Source organism: Petromyzon marinus, unplaced genomic scaffold (genome assembly GCF_048934315.1).
Source record: "Petromyzon marinus isolate PM22_M1 ecotype Great Lakes invasive population unplaced genomic scaffold, UKy_Petmar_22M1.pri1.0 PM_G_Scaffold_70, whole genome shotgun sequence".
Classification (NCBI taxonomy): Eukaryota; Metazoa; Chordata; class Hyperoartia; order Petromyzontiformes; family Petromyzontidae; genus Petromyzon; species Petromyzon marinus.
This window is the reverse complement of record NW_027423025.1, coordinates 1,002,430-1,028,960: the sequence shown is the minus strand read 5'-3', so window position 1 is coordinate 1,028,960 and position 26,531 is coordinate 1,002,430. Positions and strand designations below refer to the sequence as shown.

Genomic DNA, 26,531 nt, shown 5'->3' with positions numbered 1-26,531 from the left:
TGTAGACTGTAGTAATGGTTATTAAATATGGTGAGTGTACTGACAGTCTATAATGTAGACTGTAGTAATGGTTATTAAGTATTGTGAGTGTACTGACAGTCTATAATGTAGACTGTAGCCTGGTTATTAAGTATGGTGAGTGTACTGACAGTCTATAATGTAGACTGTAGTAATGGTTATTAAGTATTGTGAGTGTACTGACAGTCTATAATGTAGACTGTAGCCTGGTTATTAAGTATGGTGAGTGTACTGACAGTCTATAATGTAGACTGTAGTAATGGTTATTAAGCTGAGTGAGTGTACTGACAGTTTATAATGTAGACTGTAGTAATGGTTATTAAGTATGGTGAGTGTACTGAGAGTCTATAATGTAGACTGTAGCCTGGTTATTAAGTATGGTGAGTGTAATGACAGTCTATAATGTAGACTGTAGTAATGGTTATTAAGTATGGTGAGTGTACTGATAGTCTTTAATGTAGACTGTAGTAATGGTTATTAAGTATGGTGAGTGTACTGGCAGTCTATAATGTAGACTGTAGTAATGGTTATTAAGCTGAGTGAGTGTACTAGCAGTCTATAATGTAGACTGTAACCTGGTTATTAAGCTGGGTGAGTGTACTGAAAGTCTATAATGTAGACTGTAGTAATGGTTATTAAGTATGGTGAGTGTACTGACAGTCTATAATGTAGACTGTAGTAATGGTTATTAAGTATGGTGAGTGCACTGACAGTCTATAATGTAGACTGTTGTAATGGTTATTAAGTATGGTGAGTGTGCTGACAGTCTATAATGTAGACTGTAGTAATGGTTATTAAGTATTGTGAGTGTACTGACAGTCTATAATGTAGACTGTAGCCTGGTTATTAAGTATGGTGAGTGTACTGACAGTCTATAATGTAGACTGTAGTAATGGTTATTAAGTATTGTGAGTGTACTGACAGTCTATAATGTAGACTGTAGCCTGGTTATTAAGTATGGTGAGTGTACTGACAGTCTATAATGTAGACTGTAGTAATGGTTATTAAGCTGAGTGAGTGTACTGACAGTTTATAATGTAGACTGTAGTAATGGTTATTAAGTATGGTGAGTGTACTGAGAGTCTATAATGTAGACTGTAGCCTGGTTATTAAGTATGGTGAGTGTAATGACAGTCTATAATGTAAACTGTAGCCTGGTTATTAAGTATGGTGAGTGTACTGACAGTCTATAATGTAGACTGTATTAATGGTTATTAAGTATGGTGAGTGTACTGACAGTCTATAATGTAGACTGTAGTAATGGTTAAGTATAGTGAGTGAGTTTACTGACAGTCTATAATGTAGACTGTAGTAATGGTTATTAAGTATGGTGAGTGTACTGACAGTCTATAATGTAGACTGTAGTAATGGTTATTAAGTATGGTGAGTGTACTGACAGTCTATAATGTAGACTGTAGTAATGGTTAAGTATGGTGAGTGTACTGACAGTCTATAATGTAGACTGTAGTAATGGTTATTAACCTGAGTGAGTTTACTGACAGTCTATAATGTAGACTGTAGTAATGGTTATTAAGTATGGTGAGTGTACTGACAGTCTATAATGTAGACTGTAGTAATGGTTATTAAGTATGGTGAGTGTACTGACAGTCTATAATGTAGACTGTAGTAATGGTTATTAAGCTGAGTGAGTGTACTGACAGTCTATAATGTAGACTGTAGCCTGGTTATTAAGCTGAGTGTACTGACAGTCTATAATGTAGACTCTAGTAATGGTTATTTATTATGGTGAGTGTACTGACAGTCTATAATGTAGACTGTAGTAATGGTTATTAAGTATGGTGAGTTTACTGACAGTCTATAATGTAGACTGTAGTAATGGTTATTAACCTGAGTGAGTGTACTGACAGTCTATAATGTAGACTGTAGCCTTGTTGTTAACCTTGGTGAGTGTACTGACAGTCTATAATGTAGACTAGTAATGGTTATTAACCTGAGTGAGTGTACTGACAGTCTATAATGTAGACTGTAGTAATGGTTATTAAGCTGAGTGAGTGTACTGACAGTCTATAATGTAGACTGTAGCCTGGTTATTCAGCTGGGTGAGTGTACTGACAGTCTATAATGTAGACTGTAGCCTGGTTATTAAGTATGGTGAGTGTACTGACAGTCTATAATGTAGACTGTAGTAATGGTTATTAAGTATGGTGAGTGTACTGACAGTCTAGAATGTAGACTGTAGCCTGGTTATTCAGCTGGGTGAGTGTACTGACAGTCTATAATGTAGACTGTAGTAATGGTTATTAAGTATGGTGAGTGTACTGACAGTCTATAATGTAGACGGTAGCCTGGTTATTAAGTATGGTGAGTGTACTGACAGTCTATAATGTAGACTGTAGTAATGGTTATTAAGCTGAGTGAGTGTACTGACAGTCTATAATGTAGACTGTAGCCTGGTTATTAAGCTGAGTGTACTGACAGTCTATAATGTAGACTGTAGCCTGGTTATTAAGTATGGTGAGTGTACTGACAGTCTATAATGTAGACTGTAGTAATGGTTATTAAGTATGGTGAGTGTACTGACAGTCTAGAATGTAGACTGTAGCCTGGTTATTCAGCTGGGTGAGTGTACTGACAGTCTATAATGTAGACTGTAGTAATGGTTATTAAGTATGGTGAGTGTACTGACAGTCTATAATGTAGACGGTAGCCTGGTTATTAAGTATGGTGAGTGTACTGACAGTCTATAATGTAGACTGTAGTAATGGTTATTAAGCTGAGTGAGTGTACTGACAGTCTATAATGTAGACTGTAGCCTGGTTATTAAGCTGAGTGTACTGACAGTCTATAATGTAGACGGTAGCCTGGTTATTAAGTATGGTGAGTGTACTGACAGTCTATAATGTAGACTGTAGTAATGGTTATTAAGCTGAGTGAGTGTACTGACAGTCTATAATGTAGACTGTAGCCTGGTTATTAAGCTGAGTGTACTGACAGTCTATAATGTAGACTGTAGTAATGGTTATTTATTATGGTGAGTGTACTGACAGTCTATAATGTAGACTGTAGTAATGGTTATTAAGTATGGTGAGTTTACTGACAGTCTATATTGTAGACTGTAGTAATGGTTATTAAGTATTGTGAGTGTACTGACAGTCTATAATGTAGACTGTAGCCTGGTTATTAAGTATGGTGAGTGTACTGACAGTCTATAATGTAGACTGTAGTAATGGTTATTAAGCTGAGTGAGTGTACTGACAGTTTATAATGTAGACTGTAGTAATGGTTATTAAGTATGGTGAGTGTACTGATAGTCTTTAATGTAGACTGTAGTAATGGTTATTAAGTATGGTGAGTGTACTGGCAGTCTATAATGTAGACTGTAGTAATGGTTATTAAGCTGAGTGAGTGTACTAGCAGTCTATAATGTAGAATGTAAACTGGTTATTAAGCTGGGTGAGTGTACTGAAAGTCTATAATGTAGACTGTAGTAATGGTTATTAAATATGGTGAGTGTACTGACAGTCTATAATGTAGACTGTAGTAATGGTTATTAAGTATTGTGAGTGTACTGACAGTCTATAATGTAGACTGTAGCCTGGTTATTAAGTATGGTGAGTGTACTGACAGTCTATAATGTAGACTGTAGTAATGGTTATTAAGTATTGTGAGTGTACTGACAGTCTATAATGTAGACTGTAGCCTGGTTATTAAGTATGGTGAGTGTACTGACAGTCTATAATGTAGACTGTAGTAATGGTTATTAAGCTGAGTGAGTGTACTAGCAGTCTATAATGTAGACTGTAGCCTGGTTATTAAGTATGGTGAGTGTAATGACAGTCTATAATGTAGACTGTAGTAATGGTTATTAAGTATGGTGAGTGTACTGATAGTCTTTAATGTAGACTGTAGTAATGGTTATTAAGTATGGTGAGTGTACTGGCAGTCTATAATGTAGACTGTAGTAATGGTTATTAAGCTGAGTGAGTGTACTGACAGTTTATAATGTAGACTGTAGTAATGGTTATTAAGTATGGTGAGTGTACTGATAGTCTTTAATGTAGACTGTAGTAATGGTTATTAAGTATGGTGAGTGTACTGGCAGTCTATAATGTAGACTGTAGTAATGGTTATTAAGCTGAGTGAGTGTACTAGCAGTCTATAATGTAGACTGTAACCTGGTTATTAAGCTGGGTGAGTGTACTGAAAGTCTATAATGTAGACTGTAGTAATGGTTATTAAATATGGTGAGTGTACTGACAGTCTATAATGTAGACTGTAGTAATGGTTATTAAGTATTGTGAGTGTACTGACAGTCTATAATGTAGACTGTAGCCTGGTTATTAAGTATGGTGAGTGTACTGACAGTCTATAATGTAGACTGTAGTAATGGTTATTAAGTATTGTGAGTGTACTGACAGTCTATAATGTAGACTGTAGCCTGGTTATTAAGTATGGTGAGTGTACTGACAGTCTATAATGTAGACTGTAGTAATGGTTATTAAGCTGAGTGAGTGTACTAGCAGTCTATAATGTAGACTGTAGCCTGGTTATTAAGTATGGTGAGTGTAATGACAGTCTATAATGTAGACTGTAGTAATGGTTATTAAGTATGGTGAGTGTACTGATAGTCTTTAATGTAGACTGTAGTAATGGTTATTAAGCTGAGTGAGTGTACTAGCAGTCTATAATGTAGACTGTAACCTGGTTATTAAGCTGGGTGAGTGTACTGAAAGTCTATAATGTAGACTGTAGTAATGGTTATTAAGTATGGTGAGTGTACTGACAGTCTATAATGTAGACTGTAGTAATGGTTATTAAGTATGGTGAGTGCACTGACAGTCTATAATGTAGACTGTTGTAATGGTTATTAAGTATGGTGAGTGTGCTGACAGTCTATAATGTAGACTGTAGTAATGGTTATTAAGTATTGTGAGTGTACTGACAGTCTATAATGTAGACTGTAGCCTGGTTATTAAGTATGGTGAGTGTACTGACAGTCTATAATGTAGACTGTAGTAATGGTTATTAAGTATTGTGAGTGTACTGACAGTCTATAATGTAGACTGTAGCCTGGTTATTAAGTATGGTGAGTGTACTGACAGTCTATAATGTAGACTGTAGTAATGGTTATTAAGCTGAGTGAGTGTACTGACAGTTTATAATGTAGACTGTAGTAATGGTTATTAAGTATGGTGAGTGTACTGAGAGTCTATAATGTAGACTGTAGCCTGGTTATTAAGTATGGTGAGTGTAATGACAGTCTATAATGTAAACTGTAGCCTGGTTATTAAGTATGGTGAGTGTACTGACAGTCTATAATGTAGACTGTATTAATGGTTATTAAGTATGGTGAGTGTACTGACAGTCTATAATGTAGACTGTAGTAATGGTTAAGTATAGTGAGTGAGTTTACTGACAGTCTATAATGTAGACTGTAGTAATGGTTATTAAGTATGGTGAGTGTACTGACAGTCTATAATGTAGACTGTAGTAATGGTTATTAAGTATGGTGAGTGTACTGACAGTCTATAATGTAGACTGTAGTAATGGTTAAGTATGGTGAGTGTACTGACAGTCTATAATGTAGACTGTAGTAATGGTTATTAACCTGAGTGAGTTTACTGACAGTCTATAATGTAGACTGTAGTAATGGTTATTAAGTATGGTGAGTGTACTGACAGTCTATAATGTAGACTGTAGTAATGGTTATTAAGTATGGTGAGTGTACTGACAGTCTATAATGTAGACTGTAGTAATGGTTATTAAGCTGAGTGAGTGTACTGACAGTCTATAATGTAGACTGTAGCCTGGTTATTAAGCTGAGTGTACTGACAGTCTATAATGTAGACTCTAGTAATGGTTATTTATTATGGTGAGTGTACTGACAGTCTATAATGTAGACTGTAGTAATGGTTATTAAGTATGGTGAGTTTACTGACAGTCTATAATGTAGACTGTAGTAATGGTTATTAACCTGAGTGAGTGTACTGACAGTCTATAATGTAGACTGTAGCCTTGTTGTTAACCTTGGTGAGTGTACTGACAGTCTATAATGTAGACTAGTAATGGTTATTAACCTGAGTGAGTGTACTGACAGTCTATAATGTAGACTGTAGTAATGGTTATTAAGCTGAGTGAGTGTACTGACAGTCTATAATGTAGACTGTAGCCTGGTTATTCAGCTGGGTGAGTGTACTGACAGTCTATAATGTAGACTGTAGCCTGGTTATTAAGTATGGTGAGTGTACTGACAGTCTATAATGTAGACTGTAGTAATGGTTATTAAGTATGGTGAGTGTACTGACAGTCTAGAATGTAGACTGTAGCCTGGTTATTCAGCTGGGTGAGTGTACTGACAGTCTATAATGTAGACTGTAGTAATGGTTATTAAGTATGGTGAGTGTACTGACAGTCTATAATGTAGACGGTAGCCTGGTTATTAAGTATGGTGAGTGTACTGACAGTCTATAATGTAGACTGTAGTAATGGTTATTAAGCTGAGTGAGTGTACTGACAGTCTATAATGTAGACTGTAGCCTGGTTATTAAGCTGAGTGTACTGACAGTCTATAATGTAGACTGTAGCCTGGTTATTAAGTATGGTGAGTGTACTGACAGTCTATAATGTAGACTGTAGTAATGGTTATTAAGTATGGTGAGTGTACTGACAGTCTAGAATGTAGACTGTAGCCTGGTTATTCAGCTGGGTGAGTGTACTGACAGTCTATAATGTAGACTGTAGTAATGGTTATTAAGTATGGTGAGTGTACTGACAGTCTATAATGTAGACGGTAGCCTGGTTATTAAGTATGGTGAGTGTACTGACAGTCTATAATGTAGACTGTAGTAATGGTTATTAAGCTGAGTGAGTGTACTGACAGTCTATAATGTAGACTGTAGCCTGGTTATTAAGCTGAGTGTACTGACAGTCTATAATGTAGACGGTAGCCTGGTTATTAAGTATGGTGAGTGTACTGACAGTCTATAATGTAGACTGTAGTAATGGTTATTAAGCTGAGTGAGTGTACTGACAGTCTATAATGTAGACTGTAGCCTGGTTATTAAGCTGAGTGTACTGACAGTCTATAATGTAGACTGTAGTAATGGTTATTTATTATGGTGAGTGTACTGACAGTCTATAATGTAGACTGTAGTAATGGTTATTAAGTATGGTGAGTTTACTGACAGTCTATATTGTAGACTGTAGTAATGGTTATTAAGTATTGTGAGTGTACTGACAGTCTATAATGTAGACTGTAGCCTGGTTATTAAGTATGGTGAGTGTACTGACAGTCTATAATGTAGACTGTAGTAATGGTTATTAAGCTGAGTGAGTGTACTGACAGTTTATAATGTAGACTGTAGTAATGGTTATTAAGTATGGTGAGTGTAATGACAGTCTATAATGTAGACTGTAGCCTGGTTATTAAGTATGGTGAGTGTAATGACAGTCTATAATGTAAACTGTAGCCTGGTTATTAAGTATGGTGAGTGTACTGACAGTCTATAATGTAGACTGTAGTAATGGTTATTAAGTATGGTGAGTGTACTGACAGTCTATAATGTAGACTGTAGTAATGGTTAAGTATGGTGAGTGAGTTTACTGACAGTCTATAATGTAGACTGTAGTAATGGTTATTAAGTATGGTGAGTGTACTGACAGTCTATAATGTAGACTGTAGTAATGGTTATTAAGTATGGTGAGTGTACTTACAGTCTATAATGTAGACTGTAGTAATGGTTAAGTATGGTGAGTGTACTGACAGTCTATAATGTAGACTGTAGTAATGGTTATTAACCTGAGTGAGTTTACTGACAGTCTATAATGTAGACTGTAGTAATGGTTATTAAGTATGGTGAGTGTACTGACAGTCTATAATGTAGACTGTAGTAATGGTTATTAAGTATGGTGAGTGTACTGACAGTCTATAATGTAGACTGTAGTAATGGTTATTAAGTATGGTGAGTGTACTGAGAGTCTATAATGTAGACTGTAGCCTGGTTATTAAGTATGGTGAGTGTAATGACAGTCTATAATGTAAACTGTAGCCTGGTTATTAAGTATGGTGAGTGTACTGACAGTCTATAATGTAGACTGTAGTAATGGTTATTAAGTATGGTGAGTGTACTGACAGTCTATAATGTAGACTGTAGTAATGGTTAAGTATGGTGAGTGAGTTTACTGACAGTCTATAATGTAGACTGTAGTAATGGTTATTAAGTATGGTGAGTGTACTGACAGTCTATAATGTAGACTGTAGTAATGGTTATTAAGTATGGTGAGTGTACTTACAGTCTATAATGTAGACTGTAGTAATGGTTAAGTATGGTGAGTGTACTGACAGTCTATAATGTAGACTGTAGTAATGGTTATTAACCTGAGTGAGTTTACTGACAGTCTATAATGTAGACTGTAGTAATGGTTATTAAGTATGGTGAGTGTACTGACAGTCTATAATGTAGACTGTAGTAATGGTTATTAAGTATGGTGAGTGTACTGACAGTCTATAATGTAGACTGTAGTAATGGTTATTCAGCTGGGTGAGTGTACTGACAGTCTATAATGTAGACTGTAGTAATGGTTATTAAGTATGGTGAGTGTACTGACAGTCTATAATGTAGACTGTAGTAATGGTTATTAAGTATGGTGAGTGTACTGACAGTCTAGAATGTAGACTGTAGTAATGGTTAAGTATGGTGAGTGAGTTTACTGACAGTCTATAATGTAGACTGTAGTAATGGTTATTAAGTATGGTGAGTGTACTGACAGTCTATAATGTAGACTGTAGTAATGGTTATTAAGTATGGTGAGTGTACTTACAGTCTATAATGTAGACTGTAGTAATGGTTAAGTATGGTGAGTGTACTGACAGTCTATAATGTAGACTGTAGTAATGGTTATTAACCTGAGTGAGTTTACTGACAGTCTATAATGTAGACTGTAGTAATGGTTATTAAGTATGGTGAGTGTACTGACAGTCTATAATGTAGACTGTAGTAATGGTTATTAAGTATGGTGAGTGTACTGACAGTCTATAATGTAGACTGTAGTAATGGTTATTAAGTATGGTGAGTGTACTGAGAGTCTATAATGTAGACTGTAGCCTGGTTATTAAGTATGGTGAGTGTAATGACAGTCTATAATGTAAACTGTAGCCTGGTTATTAAGTATGGTGAGTGTACTGACAGTCTATAATGTAGACTGTAGTAATGGTTATTAAGTATGGTGAGTGTACTGACAGTCTATAATGTAGACTGTAGTAATGGTTAAGTATGGTGAGTGAGTTTACTGACAGTCTATAATGTAGACTGTAGTAATGGTTATTAAGTATGGTGAGTGTACTGACAGTCTATAATGTAGACTGTAGTAATGGTTATTAAGTATGGTGAGTGTACTGACAGTCTATAATGTAGACTGTAGTAATGGTTATTAACCTGAGTGAGTTTACTGACAGTCTATAATGTAGACTGTAGTAATGGTTATTAAGTATGGTGAGTGTACTGACAGTCTATAATGTAGACTGTAGTAATGGTTATTAAGTATGGTGAGTGTACTGACAGTCTATAATGTAGACTGTAGTAATGGTTATTAAGTATGGTGAGTGTACTGACAGTCTATAATGTAGACTGTAGTAATGGTTATTCAGCTGGGTGAGTGTACTGACAGTCTATAATGTAGACTGTAGTAATGGTTATTAAGTATGGTGAGTGTACTGACAGTCTATAATGTAGACTGTAGTAATGGTTATTAAGTATGGTGAGTGTACTGACAGTCTAGAATGTAGACTGTAGCCTGGTTATTCAGCTGGGTGAGTGTACTGACAGTCTATAATGTAGACTGTAGTAATGGTTATTAAGTATGGTGAGTGTACTGACAGTCTATAATGTAGACGGTATCCTGGTTATTAAGTATGGTGAGTTTACTTACAGTCTATAATGTAGACTGTAGTAATGGTTATTAACCTGAGTGAGTGTACTGACAGTCTATAATGTAGACTGTAGCCTGGTTATTCAGCTGGGTGAGTGTACTGACAGTCTATAATGTAGACTGTAGCCTGGTTATTAAGAATGGTGAGTGTACTGACAGTCTATAATGTAGACTGTAGTAATAGTTATTAAGTATGGTGAGTGTACTGACAGTCTACAATGTAGACGGTATCCTGGTTATTAAGTATGGTGAGTTTACTTACAGTCTATAATGTAGACTGTAGTAATGGTTATTAACCTGAGTGAGTGTACTGACAGTCTATAATGTAGACTGTAGCCTGGTTATTCAGCTGGGTGAGTGTACTGACAGTCTATAATGTAGACTGTAGCCTGGTTATTAAGAATGGTGAGTGTACTGACAGTCTATAATGTAGACTGTAGTAATAGTTATTAAGTATGGTGAGTGTACTGACAGTCTACAATGTAGACTGTAGTAATGGTTATTAAGTATGGTGAGTGTACTGACAGTCTAGAATGTAGACTGTAGCCTGGTTATTCAGCTGGGTGAGTGTACTGACAGTCTATAATGTAGACTGTAGTAATGGTTATTAAGCTGAGTGAGTGTACTGACAGTCTATAATGTAGACTGTAGCCTGGTTATTAAGTATGGTGAGTGTACTGACAGTCTATAATGTAGACTGTAGTAATGGTTATTAAGCTGAATGAGTGTACTGACAGTCTATAATGTAGACTGTAGTAATGGTTATTAAGTATGGTGAGTGTACTGACAGTCTAGAATGTAGACTGTAGCCTGGTTATTCAGCTGGGTGAGTGTACTGACAGTCTATAATGTAGACTGTAGTAATGGTTATTAAGTATGGTGAGTGTACTGACAGTCTATAATGTAGACTGTAGTAATGGTTATTAAGTATGGTGAGTGTACTGACAGTCTAGAATGTAGACTGTAGCCTGGTTATTCAGCTGGGTGAGTGTACTGACAGTCTATAATGTAGACTGTAGTAATGGTTATTAAGTATGGTGAGTGTACTGACAGTCTATAATGTAGACGGTATCCTGGTTATTAAGTATGGTGAGTTTACTTACAGTCTATAATGTAGACTGTAGTAATGGTTATTAACCTGAGTGAGTGTACTGACAGTCTATAATGTAGACTGTAGCCTGGTTATTCAGCTGGGTGAGTGTACTGACAGTCTATAATGTAGACTGTAGCCTGGTTATTAAGAATGGTGAGTGTACTGACAGTCTATAATGTAGACTGTAGTAATAGTTATTAAGTATGGTGAGTGTACTGACAGTCTACAATGTAGACGGTATCCTGGTTATTAAGTATGGTGAGTTTACTTACAGTCTATAATGTAGACTGTAGTAATGGTTATTAACCTGAGTGAGTGTACTGACAGTCTATAATGTAGACTGTAGCCTGGTTATTCAGCTGGGTGAGTGTACTGACAGTCTATAATGTAGACTGTAGCCTGGTTATTAAGAATGGTGAGTGTACTGACAGTCTATAATGTAGACTGTAGTAATAGTTATTAAGTATGGTGAGTGTACTGACAGTCTACAATGTAGACTGTAGTAATGGTTATTAAGTATGGTGAGTGTACTGACAGTCTAGAATGTAGACTGTAGCCTGGTTATTCAGCTGGGTGAGTGTACTGACAGTCTATAATGTAGACTGTAGTAATGGTTATTAAGTATGGTGAGTGTACTGACAGTCTATAATGTAGACTGTAGCCTGGTTATTAAGTATGGTGAGTGTACTGACAGTCTATAATGTAGACTGTAGCCTGGTTATTAAGTATGGTGAGTGTACTGACAGCCTATAATGTAGACTGTAGTAATGGTTATTAAGCTGAATGAGTGTACTGACAGTCTATAATGTAGACTGTTGTAATGGTTATTAAGTATGGTGAGTGTACTGGCAGTCTATAATGTAGACTGTAGTAATGGTTATTTTGTATGGTGAGTGTACTGACAGTCTATAATGTAGACTGTAGTAATGGTTATTAAGTATGGTGAGTGTACTGATAGTCTTTAATGTGTACTGTGTACTGATAGTCTTTAATGTCACAAGCGACCTGCCCATCACAAATGAAAGCTCAACACAAAGTGACTTCATCGTGTGGAAATGTATTGCAGTTAAATATTTTAAATGCGTGATGTTAATTCTAAATCTGGAGGGGGGGAAACCGGAGGAACCAGAAACAAATCCACGTGACCACGAGGCGAGAGACACTCACACTCCAAATATACTACCAGCAGCTCCACTGTCAACAACAACAACCGCAGTTCGCCACCAAGTGGCGGTGACGTCACCACGATGCTTGTGCCAGGCCATGTGCACCTTGAGGCCACGTGAAATGTCGAACGCCCGCTGGCAGGAGGTCACGGGGCAGACCCAGGTGCCACGGGTCGACTGACTGAGACGACTGGCTGATGCACCACCTGTGCCCCCTACTGTGCCAACTTGCTGTCGTCAACGGATGGCACCTCAGCCAGCCAATCACAGTGGGTGACTTCCTCCAATATTTGAGGCACCGCAACCTCAGCAGGGTCATCCCCACTTTGTCCCACGTTTTCCTGGCTGAGGGATTTCCCCTTTACTAGGACCTCAGGAATGCTCAGAAAATCTGCAAACCTGTTCCTCGGGGTCGGATATTGGATCACCGTTCTTTCCCCTAATGACGGTAATAGGTGTGGCGCTGCAGGTTACTTTTTTGATGGAGTTAAATAGAGATTTGTGATCGCGGGCCACTGAGGCAGACTCCATCTCCTCAGCAACCCGCGACCACCACCCATCCTTGCAGCGCCTCACGGCTCCCCGAACCTCCGAGCGAAGGCTGCGGTAAGCCTCCTCATTCTCCGACGTGGGACGCTGTAGCCAATGAGAGTGGGCCTGTCGATTTTTCTCAGCCAGCTTGAACACCTCCTCTTGTCAGCCAGGGTCTCTGGGGAGGTCTGGACCGTGTACCCAAAGCAGCCATTGCAACTACATGAGCGACAGTCCTAAACCTCGCCCATTTCCCCTCGACATCAAGAGGAGTGGGAGACGATGCCAATCCCAGCCGCAAGCGATGATGAAATTCTCGTTTGTAACTTTCATCAGCTAGCTGAGACCATGCCACTATGGGTTTGAATGGGGTCCTGGGTGTACACCCACCACCGGAGTGGAAGAATTGCAGGTGCATCTTACAGATGACAAGTCGATGGTCAGTGGGCAGATCAGCTCCGCGGTCGGTCCTGGTGTCAAGGACATGGGCTCGCATTCGCTGTTCAGTCACTATGTAGTCCAGCAGATGTTCTTGCTTGGACCCGGCATGCATCCATGATGTGGTGTGGATGCTCCGATGCCGGAACAGTGTGTTGGTAATTACAAGCCCATGGGCTGCACAAAAATTTAGCAGCCTCCTGCCGTTGTTATTGAGCTGATCTGCCCGATGCCTTCCAATTACTCCAGACCAGGTGCCAGCATCATGACTAACTTGGGCATTGAAGTCACCCAACAAGATGACTATCCCGAGGGGCCACTTTAGCCAGCACCTGTGACAGGAGGTCATAGAAGGCATTTGACTCATTGGCCTTGCTTGCATCCCTCCACGGATGTTCGTCTTTGGTGGGGGCATAAGTTACCATGACCACCACTCCTCGCCTGTGGTTGATGGGAAGGCGAGCCCAAAGTAGCCTGGAGCTTACAGCTTCCCACACCTCATCACCACGCTCCCACAGCCCTTCATTCTTTTATTCAGAAAAAGAGCCACACCCTGTTGTTTGGCAGTCTCCTGCCCCGTATAGAGGACTGTCCACCCCTCATGGTGGCAGGAGCCAGAGCCGGTCCACAGGACCTCCTTATTACCACAGAGATCCAGGCGGTACCGGTCCAGCTCTTGACAGAGGAGTGGCAGCCTCTCCTCCGCAGTGAGCATTCGAACATTCCACGTGGCCACACGTAGTGTTTTTTTTGTTGTTTTTGGAGGAGCCCCGAGAGGAAGGATTCAGTCTCCTGGCTCCGCCAAATGGGGTTTGGTCAGGAGACGTCATAGACGCCTGTCCCCCCGGGGCCTCCGGCACAAGCTTATTTATAAAATGTTGTGGTCGTGGTTTAGTGGTAATTAATTGGAGGTGGAGGGGTTTCCAGCCCTTCACACCTGTCCAGAGCTCCCACTTAGCCACTGTGGTGGTTACAAACGCCATGAGGGGAAAGGCCAATCCGAATTGGCCCTCCCCCCCGGCACTGCCCACGGCAGCATTGCCCGTCCGGCACCACAAGGAGGTAGGGGGTTGTTTTGCCGGACACCACCACCATTACCACCACTACTACCACCAACACTACCACCATCATTACACCAACACTACTACCACCACCACTAGCACCACCACCACTTCCACCACTTCCACCATTACCACCACTACTACCATACACTACCATCACTACCACCACCACCATTACCACCACTACTACCAGCAACACTACCACCACCATTACACCACCACTACTACCACCACCACTAGCACCATCACCACCACCACTTCTACCGCCACTTCCACCATTACCACCACCACCACCACTACTACCATACACTACCATCACTACCACCAATACCACCACCACCACTACTACCGTACACTACAATCACTACCATCACCACCACCATTACCAACATCACTACAATCACTGACCACCACCACTACCACCAATACCACCACCACTACCAGGACGTTTGCGTGCTGAATGCTGGAATCTGATCCCGCGTCTCCTCCCTCTCCTCCGGCCCTCCCCCCTCACCAGTGGCCTCCCAGACGGCCTCCCCCGGCCCGGGCCCCGGCCCCGGCCACGGCCACGGCCGCCCCCTCCGTGAGGGCTCGCTCCTCCTGGCCCATCCGGGTGCCCAAGCGCTCCGCGGACGACGCCGGAGGAGGAGGAGCCGAGTCCCACGCGGCGCCCTTCAAGGTCGCTCGCCCGCTCCACGATGACGACGCCAGGGGGCCGGGGCCCGCGCCGGGGCCTCCCCGCCGCGACCGTCATCTTCGTCGCCCCGTGACGTTCCGGGCTCTCGAGGGGGGGCGCCGCTGCCGGGAGACTCCGGCGGCGGCGGCGGCGGCGCCCCCCCAGGAGAGCTCCCGCGGCGGCAGCGGCGGCAGCGGCGGCGCCCGGACGACGCCGACGCCGGGAATCGGCCCGAGGGTCGCCCCGGAGCGTGGAGACGGCGGCGGAGAGTCGGGGCCGGCGCTCGGCGCTGACGAGGCGGCGGGCAAGGAGGAGGCGGAGGAGGCGGAGAGACGCAGGGAGGCCGCGGTTGGACCGCGTGCGGCGCGGAAGAGACACTTCGACTTTTGGTGGCAGGGCGTGGGCAGGAGGGGGAGCAGCAGGAGGGGCGGAGGAGGAGGAGCGAGAGGAGGAGGGGAAGAGGAGGCCGAGGCGGCGGCGGAGGAAGAGGAGGAGGAGGTTTTGGCCGGGCGGTCACCGCTAAGCAAGCGGCGGGAGGCAGCGGCGGCGGCGGATTGCCCGGCGGGACCGAATCCCAATCCCTGCCCGGGCTCCTCTACCTGCCACGCTCCTCCGCCTCCTCCGCCTCCTCCGTCTCCTCCGACGCCGCCGGCTCCTCCTCCGACGCTGCTGGCGCCGGCGGTCGCGGGCAAGCGGCGCTCGGCCCCGCGTGGGGCGACGTTCCACTTCTCCTCGCTGATGCCGCGGCCGCTGGCTGAGCCGCCGCCACCCACCGAGAGGCGCCGGGGTCGCGCCCTGGAGAAGCAGCGGCAGCGACGGAAACAAATTCAGCAACAATACCGGCAGCAGAGAGCGTCGTCATCGTCGTCCAACTGTTGGTCGTTCTCGGACGCATCGTCGTCGTCGTCGTCGTCTTCAACGCCGGAGGAGGTGGTGGAGGGTGACGAGGTGAAGGAGCGGAGGGACGACGAGGAGGAGGAGGGGGAGGTGGTGGTGGAGGGTGACGAGGTGAAGGAGCGGAGGGACGACGAGGAGGAGGAGGGGGAGGTAGTGGTGGAGGGTGACGAGGTGAAGGAGCAGAGGAACGAGGAGGAGGAGGAGGAGGTGGTGGAGTCTACGGGGGGCGTCCGCAGGCTGCTGCTGAAATTTTACGCCAGCCGCCTGCAGCCGAGTGTCGACATAGCACGAGACGATGAGGAGGTGGCGGACGAGGAGAAGGAGGAGGAGGAGGAAGAAGAAGAAGAGGACGAGGAGGAGGAGGAGGAGGGGACTACGGAGATCACGCAGTGCAGCCGATGATGGCGACTGCAAGTCGGGCGACGAGGAGGAGGTGGAGGAGGAGGAGAGGGTGGCGAGTCTCAAGAGGGTGGAGGAGTGCCGGATTCTCAAGCAGATAGACGACATCATGGCTGAGATACACCAGCTGGAGGGGAGATGCAGGGTGAGGAGGAGCAGATGAGGTGTAGGGTGGTGAGGAGGGGCTGGGTGGTGAGGTGTAGGGTGGTGAGGAGGGGCTGGGTGGTGAGGTGTAGGGTGGTGAGGAGGGGCTGGGTGGTGAGGTGTAGGGTGGTGAGGAGGAGGGTGAGGAGACTCCAGGCCAGCGGGTGAGGGCGTTGGGAGTGGTTCACTCGCTCGCTCGGACACAGTCAGTCAGTTACTCACTCAGACACTCACTCAGTCACTCAGTTACTCACTCAGACACTCATTCAGTCACTCGCTCAGTCACTCACTCAGACACTCAGTCACTCATTCAGACACTCACTCAGACACTCAGACACTCAGTCACTCAGACACGTACTCAGACACTCAGTCACTCACTCAGACAGTCACTCAGTCACTCACTCATACACTCAGTCACTCAGACACACACTGACACACACACACTGACACACACACTGACAACAACAACAACAACCGCCATTCGCCACTAAGTGGCGGTGACGTCACCACGACGCTTGTGCCAGGCTATGTGCACCCTGAGGCCACGTGAAGTGTCGAATGCCCGCTGGCAGGAGGTCATGGGGCAGACCCAGGTGCCACGGGTCGACTGACTGAGATGACTGGCTGATGCACCACCTGTGCCCCCTACTGTGCCAACCTGCTGTGCTTTAGCCACCCGGCGCTCCGCTCGTTTTTCTGAGCGTCGCTCCTCCGCCCTCCGTTGTTGTTGGAGGGCGACTGCCTCCAACTGCCCAGTAGCATCCTTCACGAGCCTCCTCCACAGAGGCCGATCTTGACACCGCTGGTACCAGTCATCGGCAAGTCCACTCAGCTCCACGTCCTCCTGTACCACATCACTCCATCTCTTCTCTAGCCCGTGCCGCGCCCGCCTAGCCCCCTCAATCCGGCCGAACAAAAGCTGTTTCGGCATGCGGTGGCTGGGCATGCGCGCTACATGACCCAGCCATCGCAGCCTTGCCCGCCGGAGGAGCTCACTGATGGGACCTTGCCCAGATCTTTCACACAATCCAGTCTGCTTAAACCCAGGATGGATCGTAGGCAGGCCAGACTAAATGTTTCTAACCGGCGAAGATGTTCCATTTGGGGGGTCCACGTTTCGCAAGCGTAGAGAAGGGAGGGAATGACCATGGCCAAGAAGACCTGAACCTTAGTGCGGAGCGACAGACCAGGTAGCTTCCACACAGCGTTACGCAACCGATGAAAAGATATTGCCGCTCGACTGATTCGGAGTGAGACCTCTGCTGTTAAACTGGAGCCAGTCATAAGCACACTGCCCAGATATGGGAAACTCTCCACTCTCTCCACAACTGCCCCATCAACGATTGGGAGTTGTGGGGGTGGAGTGTCCGATGGTACAAAATACCCAGGCAGGTGCTTAGTTTTGGTGGGGCTGATGGTAAGGCCCCACTTCTTAGTGGCACGCTCCAGTCTCAGCAGCAGCGTCTCCAACTCCTCCTCTGACTGAGCAGCTATTACCAAATCATCAGCATACATAACGTGGTTGAGCAATAGGGAGCCATCCCTTGACCGCACCCGGGCATTGATCAGCCTCCCATTATATCTGTACCATATGGAGATTCCCCCGGTACAGCTATTGAAGGCTTCACGAACTACGTGGTCAAAATAGATGTTAAATAATATGGGAGCCAGAGGACATCTCTGTCGCACCCCAAGGTGTACAGGGAATGGCTCTGACTCCCGGCCACGTAGTTTTACCCGGGCCCGCTCACCATCATGAAGGTCCTTAATGATCGTGAGCAGAGGGTCAGGTACTCCAAAAGCACGAAGAACAACCCAGAGCCCAGGCCTACTGATGGTATCATAGGCCTTGACCAGGTCAATAAAGCAGAGAGTTAATCACACACTGACACACACACTGACACACACACACTCAGACAACAACAACAACCGCCATTCGCCACTAAGTGGCGGTGACGTCACCACGACGCTTGTGCCAGGCTATGTGCACCCTGAGGCCACGTGAAGTGTCGAACGCCCGCTGGCAGGAGGTCACGGGGCAGACCCAGGTGCCACGGGTCGACTGACTGAGATGACTGGCTGATGCACCACCTGTGCCCCCTACTGTGCCAACCTGCTGTGCTTTAGCCACCCGGCGCTCCGCTCGCTGTTGTGAGCGTCGCTCCTCCGCCCTCCGTTGTTGTTGGAGGGCGACTGCCTCCAACTGCCCAGTAGCATCCTTCACGAGCCTCCTCCACAGAGGCCGATCTTGACACCGCTGGTACCAGTCATCGGCAAGTCCACTCAGCTCCACGTCCTCCTGTACCACATCACTCCATCTCTTCTCTAGCCCGTGCCGCGCCCGCTTAGCCCCCTCAATCCGGCCAAACAAAAGCTGTTTCGGCAAGCGGTGGCTGGGCATGCGGGCTACATGACCCAGCCACTCAGACACACACTGACACACACACTGACACACACACCATGATACACACACTGACTGGAGGAGGTGGAGCGTGGTCAACACATCTACGCCTGAAACATTTTAGAAAGAAGCGGAGAATACGGAACAACCCACCTTTTGTCCATTTCGATTTCCGCGTTGCCTCTAATCTTCAGTCTTGCTGTGTATCCACCGTCTGCTGGAGCTCACCTTCTATAGCGAGGATATCCATCATCTCCAGTTTGTGTGTCTTTAATAAATTGTCTCGGATATTTCTTGCTGCTCTCTATATCCTTCATACATGCTGCTACATTGACATTAAGGTTTCTGCATGGCCCATGAATCATATTTGCGGTCACTACTGCAAACAGATTTTGGGTCTTCCTCTGGATTTGGAAACTCGGCAGATATAACATCGATTTGGATTGGATGATTTTTTTCTTTCAGCCGGATTAAAATATGAGCGTGGGGAAGTCATCTACATCATTAGACCTCCTTTGCCAGTACCAAAATATAATAATAGGGGTTTTTCCCCTTTTTTCTGGCAACAAAACTGAAACCTTTTTACAAGGATTCATGTCTACTGCATTAACCACAATACCTGCAGTCAAAATGCAAACAAAACACACGCACTATGATAATATATGTGGCATTGTCCTTGAAACCGATTGGTCCAGACCAAGGGACGGCTTTCTTTAGAGCCTCGACCCAATTGGTGCTCGACCAGAGGACGCCAAAAGGTTTCAGTTTTGTTGCCAGAAAAAAAGGGGAAACCCCTATGATGTGGAAGTCCTCGTTTCTGCCACTCAGTTGAGTACATCCAGCATCTTGTTTCTCCAAAAAACACGACTCTCAGTGAATGCTCTCGATGAATTTGACTTGCTTTTGTCTGAACACCCTGGCTGTGAAGTCGTATCGACGGCTGGGTGTCTGGCCGAATGAAAGTTATTACTTTTTTTGTTTTATCTGAGGCCAAGTTGGATTACATGTAAAGGTAATAAATAAGTCGGGGACATCCATACGCTCGAACGTATGACATGGCACCTTGAGCATATTCGTGCATGCGTCTAGGGCTTCCTGTGAACGTAGCAGACGCCTGGATGCTACGGGGGGGGGGGGGGGGGGGGGGATGATGTAGCGCCATGTTGGGCTGTATGCGTATTACCACGGGAGCTGACCTGTAAAGCGGACATGCGTCAACAGGGGGTGGTGTACAGACCAGGTGGGACGAACAGGGCCCCCAGACCCCAAGAGGGGAGGGGGGGGGGGCTGAGGGATGTTCCAGGGCCCCCTAGAGAGTTCCAGAAGGCTTGGCCAGGGGCAGAGAGACCCTGGAACGGGGATAAAAGCCGGACCCCTGAACGGGTTTGGCGGTCCTTGTCCACCTGAAGCTCTGAAGAAGACTCTGAGCACTACCCTGAAGACTCTGAAGACCCTGAAGCGAAGAGCCCAGTGACCCTGGCTAGGGTCGGGTTCAGACATAACCAGTGTAGGGTTAGCGCTAGAACCAGAGTAAGGGCACCGTAGTGTGGAGGGACTGCCTCCTGAGGTTATCGGCTGTGAGGGGTCGTCACCCCTCTGTGCTGTGGTTCCCTTGTTGAATAAACGTGTTGCCTCTAGCGAACCGTCTCGCCTCGTCTTGGGCCCACTGCACGTGTAACCTGTGGTAATGAAACCTCTTGTCGCAAAAAAATAGCGGCGTGTGAAAGTGAAAGGTGTTAGCGGAGTAATAATAAATGTTGATTTAAAGCTTTCGTGACTGCAGGGATTCATATTTGCAGCCAGCTATGGCTCTAGGGTTTGGTGTTACATGTTATTTATGTAGTTTATTGTTAAAAGTTCGGTCACAGTCCCTATGATCACGGTTACATTGCATTTATGGCTCTATTTTGGTGATTTCGAAAACGTTTTTTTGGTTTGGCCATGTTTTTGTTTATTGTAGCACGGAGTTAGACTGATGGCCTTAATCTTAGTTGTCTTGTGGTTGTTGTTGTTGTTGTTGTTTGACTTGCATCCCACTGGGATTTTTGCACACAGCGTTGGTGTACGGTGCTATTTCAGGAATATTTTGATGTTTTTTTCCTGGATTTTCTGTTTGCACAGTCACGTAATCACTTTAAGATGTTTTCTTGTTCATGTTTTTGTATGTTGCGGTTGCACCCAATTCAAGAGCCGAATGGCTCACAGGGCTATACCAAATAAATGGAACTATGAACTATTCTTGGTTCTTTTGGTAAAGTCACCACGTAGAAGGGAAACAATCAAATAATAAAAATATAAAACAATAAAATTCTCACGACGTTTCGACTGCAACACAAGCAATCATCATCAGGTGTGAAAACCACAGCAAGAAAATAAAAAAGTGGCGTTTTTTTAACGTTAGCACCACGGAGAGCGATTTGACAGTCATTCAGATGGACGAGTCCATATATGTTGGGGATAGAGGAGGGGGGAGACGAAAATAATGGATGCAGTCTGGAAGCCACCATAAGTGTGAACAATCATTTAAGACCCGAAATGGTTTATCAAATCCTTCCAATGATTCCTAAGCCAGAATTCCTTCCTCTCGGTTGAAATTGTCTCTGTATATGTGGATAGCCTCATGAACGAATCTCTCATGGTAGCCAGATGGATTGCAAATAACCTCCGTCTTGGAGAAGTCAATGTCATGTGAGCCTACTGAATTATAAGTCATCTGCCACGGCCGAGGTGTTGGTCCTACCGTGTTTTAGGTCTGCATTCTGTTCACGAATGAGGTCCGAGACATGTCGTATGGTTTCTCCAATGTAACTACTACCACAGAGGCAACTTAGTTTATAGACACCAGGATACTGTATGTCCGGAATCACATCTTTTACAGACGGAACCAGATCACGGATTTTATGTTATGTGTTGAAACGGACCTGGATCTTGTGTTCATTCAAGATTTTGGAGATCTTTTTTGTGATCCCCGCAATGTAGGGCAAAGTGATGGTTTTGAAAGGCTCCTCAAGAGGGTCCTTCTTCATGGTTGCAGTGATAGCTTTGCGGATTGTGTAGTCAGAGTAACCATTAGCCTTAAGAGCTTGGTGTACGTGCTTTAGTTCACTGGCTATGTGTTCCTGGTCGGATATGCATTGGGCTCTATGGTGCAGAGTCTTGATGAGGGAATTCTTCTGGGATGGATGGTGGTGGGAATCCTGTTTCAGGTAAGCATCCATATGGGTAGCTTTCCCCTAGACAGAGTGGCTCATTGAACCATCTATTTTTTTTTACCAATTCCACTTTACAGTAAAATTGTAGACACGGCACAATATATATTTCTGAATCTTTATTTTTACCAACATTTAAAAAAATATTCTCCCTTAAGTCAAAATTATGAAATATTGGATTTTTTACAAAGCCTTGTGAATTCACCTTGTATCTGAACAAGTTCAATTTGTGCAAATATATTTTTTCAAACGTATAAATAAAAAAACTGCTTAAAACTATCAGCTCTATGTTTTCAAGTCAATACAGTTTGGGTAGTGAATAAATTATAGTCTAAATAAGCTACACATGACGAATTGTAGGCAATTATAGTTATAATCAAAGACATTTTTAAACAATCACGTGGTCCCTGTAGTCGCCGTTAGAGACACAAAATATGCTTGAAAACAGTTTATCAACATATATGAATACATTTATTCTAATAAGCAGAGTTAATTTCCTATTTATGGCATGCCAGTTACGTGTCAGTTTTCGATATCAACATCACCTGACATGTGGAGCGATTTAATTGTTTCATCTCCCTACTGGGCATCCTCTCGGATGACCACCTCGCCGCCCATCGGCATCACTCGCCCCCGTCGCGCCCTCCACCGTCACCCTCAACTCCACCCGCGGTGTTTTCAACACTGCCTGGTTGGGCACTGGAACGGTATCCCAGACAGTGCCGGATTAAGCTCGTGCGGGTCCTGTGGCATGTATTATAAAGGTGCCCAAAATAAAATAAAAAAACAATTATTAAAACGCAAAGTTTACACATCTACCGGGTCTCCACTTGACTTTGTATTGTCTCGGAGGAAGTCCACCCACACCTCCACTTCCACAAACTGCTGGGAGTTGCCTCGCTCTGCCTCAGTCAGAATTCTCCTCCTGCTTTACGATGTGAAGGTCCCATTTTGGAGTTGAATCTTCATCTTCACATTTTACCTTCACTTCTTCCCTCTTCACCATCACCTCTTCACATTTCACCTTCACCTCTTCATATGTCACCTCGATACCTTTAAAAGTGTCCAAGCTGGGATTTTCATCCGGTTCGTGTTTCATGAGGGATGGGCTCATTGCGGCACTTTCACTTTCACAAGCTGATTTCAGACTCCACTCCTTGTGGATCTTCTATTGCAGGGGTCGGGAACCTATGGCTCGCGAGCCAGATGTGGCTCTTTTGATGATTGCATATGGCTCGCAGATAAAACAAAATATTCTCACTTGTTTTAATCCATCCATCGATTTTTCACTGCGCATGTCCTGTTCAGGGCTGCAGGAGCAATTGTCCATTATTTTAATTGGATGATACTGGCCTACGTTTGCCGTTGCTGGGTAAAACAGGTAAACGCCCCCTTTTGATTCAGTCTGAGACTGCGTCTGCTCGGTCATTAGCTCAAAGCTAACCCTTCGACGAAGAAGATGGCGAAAAGAAAAAAAGACGACGAGTATCGTACATTTCAGGACGAATGGACCGAAGAATTCGCCTTTGTGGAGAGAGCGGGTTCTGCGGTGTGTCTAATTTGCAATGACAAAATTACATCGTTGAAACGGTCGAATGTAAAGCGGCACTTCGACACGCGCCACGCTACCTTTGCATCAAAATACCCTGCGGGAGACAGCAGAAAGAAAGCGTGCCAAGAGCTTCTGAGCAGGGTGCAAGCTAGCCAGCAGCAACTCCGCGTATGGACCCGGCAAGGTGACTATAATTCGGCTAGCTTTGCTGGTTCTTTAGCAATAGTGAGGAACGGAAAACCATTCACAGATGGCGAGTATGCTAAAACGTTCATGCTGGATGTAGCCAATGAACTTTTTGATGATCTTCCGAACAAAGACAAGATAATCAAACGGATACAAGACATGCCTCTGTCGGCAAGAACTGTTCATGATCGTACCATCGTAATGGCAAACAAAGTGGAGGAAACGCAAGTGAAGGACATAAATGCAGCGCCGTTCTTTTCTCTGGCTTTGGATGAGTCAACAGACGTGAGCCATTTGTCGCAGTTCAGCGTGATTGCAAGATATGCTGTTGGTGACACACTGCGCGAAGAAAGTCTTGCTGTTCTGCCATTAAAAGGGTCCACAAGAGGTGAGGATTTATTCAAGTCTTTCATGGAGTTTGCTCAAGAAAAAAGTCTACCTATGGATAAACTTCTCTCAGTGTGTACTGATGGTGCTCCGTGTATGGTGGGGAAAAACAAAGGATTTGTGGCGCTTCTCCGTGAACATGAAAATAGACCCATCCTAAGTTTCCATTGCATTATACACCAGGAGGCACTTTGTGCTCAGATGTGTGACAGGCAGTTTGGCGAAGTGATGTCGCTGGTCATTCGTGTGATCAACTTTATTGTTGCCCGAGCCTTAAATGATCGCCAGTTTAAAACACTGCTGGATGAAGTTGTAAATAACTATCCTGGTCTGCTTTTGCACAGCAATGTGCGTTGGTTGTCAAGAGGGAAGGTGCTTAGCCGTTTTGCGGCTTGCCTGAACGAAATCCGGACTTTCCTTGAAATGAAAGGCGTCGGGCATCCTGAGCTAGCCGACACCGAGTGGCTCCTCAAGTTTTACTATCTCGTAGATCTGACTGAACATCTGAACCAGCTCAACGTGAAAATGCAAGGCATTGGAAATACAGTGTTATCCCTTCAACAAGCTGTATTTGCTTTTGAAAACAAGCTGGAGCTTTTCATCACGGATCTTGAAACAGGTCGTTTACTACATTTTGAAAAACTGAGCCAATTTAAAGATGCATGCACAGCAAGTGAGCCCATTCAAAACCTTGATCTCCACCAGCTAGCTGGCTGCACATCCAGTCTCCTACAGTCATTCAAAGCACGCTTTGGAGAATTTCGTGAGCACACTCGTCTTTTTAAGTTCATCACCCATCCAAACGAGTGTTCACTGAACACAGCCGACCTGAATTACATCCCTGGTGTCTCCGTCAGAGATTTTGAAGCAGAAGTGGCTGACCTGAAGGCCTCAGACATGTGGGTGAATAAGTTCAAGTCACTGAATGAAGATTTGGAAAGAATCACACGACAGAAAGCGGAGTTGGCGAGCAAGCACATGTGGACAGAAATGAAAAAACTCCAACCCGAAGACCAGCTGATTCTCAAAACTTGGAACGCGCTTCCTGTCACATACCACACACTGCAGCGTGTGAGTATTGCTGTATTGACCATGTTTGGATCTACGTATGCATGTGAGCAGTCATTCTCACATCTTAAAAACATCAAGTCCAACCTACGATCACGTTTAACGGATGAAAGCCTCAACGCTTGCATGAAGCTTAACCTCACCAAGTACCAACCCGACTACAAAGACATCAGCAAATCCATGCAGCACCAGAAGTCGCATTAATGGTGAGTGTTATAACAACATTATTTAAAAGAATAAATTCAGAGGCTTATTATACTGACATTTAGTTGAATTCACTTTTAAAATATATTATATGGCTCTCACTGAAATAAATTTCCAAATTTTTTGCTTTCATGGCTCTCTTAGTCAAAAAGGTTCCCGACCCCTGGTCTACACTGTGCGTGTACACTTGTGTGTGTACACTATGTGTATACACTGTGTGTGTTACTGTGTGTCACTGTGTGTCGCTGTGTGTCACTGTATGTGTCACTGTGCCTGGCACAAGCGTCGTGGCGACGTCACCGCCACTTAGTGGCGAATGGCGGTTGTTGTTGTGTCACTGTGTCACTGTGTGTGTGTCAGTGTGTGTACACTGTGTGTGTACACTCCGTGTGTGTACACTGTGTGTGTACACGGTGTGTATACACTGTGTATACTATGTGTATACACTGTGTGTGTACACTGGGTGTGTACACTGTGTGTGTGTACACTATGTGTATACACTGTGTGTGTGTACACTGTGTGTACACTGTGTGTGTGCACTGTGTGTGTGTACACTGTGTGTGTACACTGTGTGTACACTGTGTGTGTACACTGTGTGTGTGCACTGTGTGTGTGTACACTGTGTGTGTACACTGTGTGTACACTGTGTGTGTACACTGTGTGTGTACACTGTGTGTGTGTACAATGTGTGTATACACTATGTGTGTGTGTACACTGTGTACACAGTGTGTACACTGTGTGTATACACTGTGTGTATACACTGTGTGTGTACACTGTGTGTGTACACTGTTTGTGTCCGCATTGAACCGAACCCCCGGCAAGGCCATCTACTTAATGACGAGAGAAAATTCACACGAAATGTCCTTTTCAATGAAGTCTTCCAGATGTAAATTGATACAAGCTTTTAATGAAGAAATAAAATCATCTATTTCAAAACACAACACAATTCAAAGATGTTTCATTTTAAAACTTCAAAACGGAGCATGGGGTACTTGCGTGAATGCGTCCTTCGTGTGCAAATGTTGTGACTTTCCTGGCCTGAAGGCCGTCAATGTGTTGGACCCTTATTGGTGCACAGCGTCTCAACAACAGCAGTGGGGTTTGCTTCAACCAATAGGTACGAACATCCAGACGTGAATCAGCAAGGAGCATTTCTAGTCCCAGTTAGACAAAATCTACGTCAACACGTAAGACAAATCTACAATTCGTGTTG

At 44.3% G+C, this 26,531-nt stretch overlaps 1 protein-coding gene across 1 annotated transcript in view; it reads left to right on the top strand.

Moving 5' to 3' along the window:
• LOC142920274 (uncharacterized) overlaps positions 1-20,127 on the top strand; it is a 44,710-nt gene extending 24,583 nt beyond the window's left edge. Inside the window, exons 2-3 of the mRNA XM_076062791.1 lie at positions 14,713-15,879; positions 20,122-20,127. Coding sequence (XP_075918906.1) covers positions 14,713-15,879; positions 20,122-20,127 — 1,173 coding nt within the window. The remainder of the gene's footprint in view (positions 1-14,712; positions 15,880-20,121) is intronic.
• Positions 20,128-26,531: the final 6,404 nt, after the last annotated feature.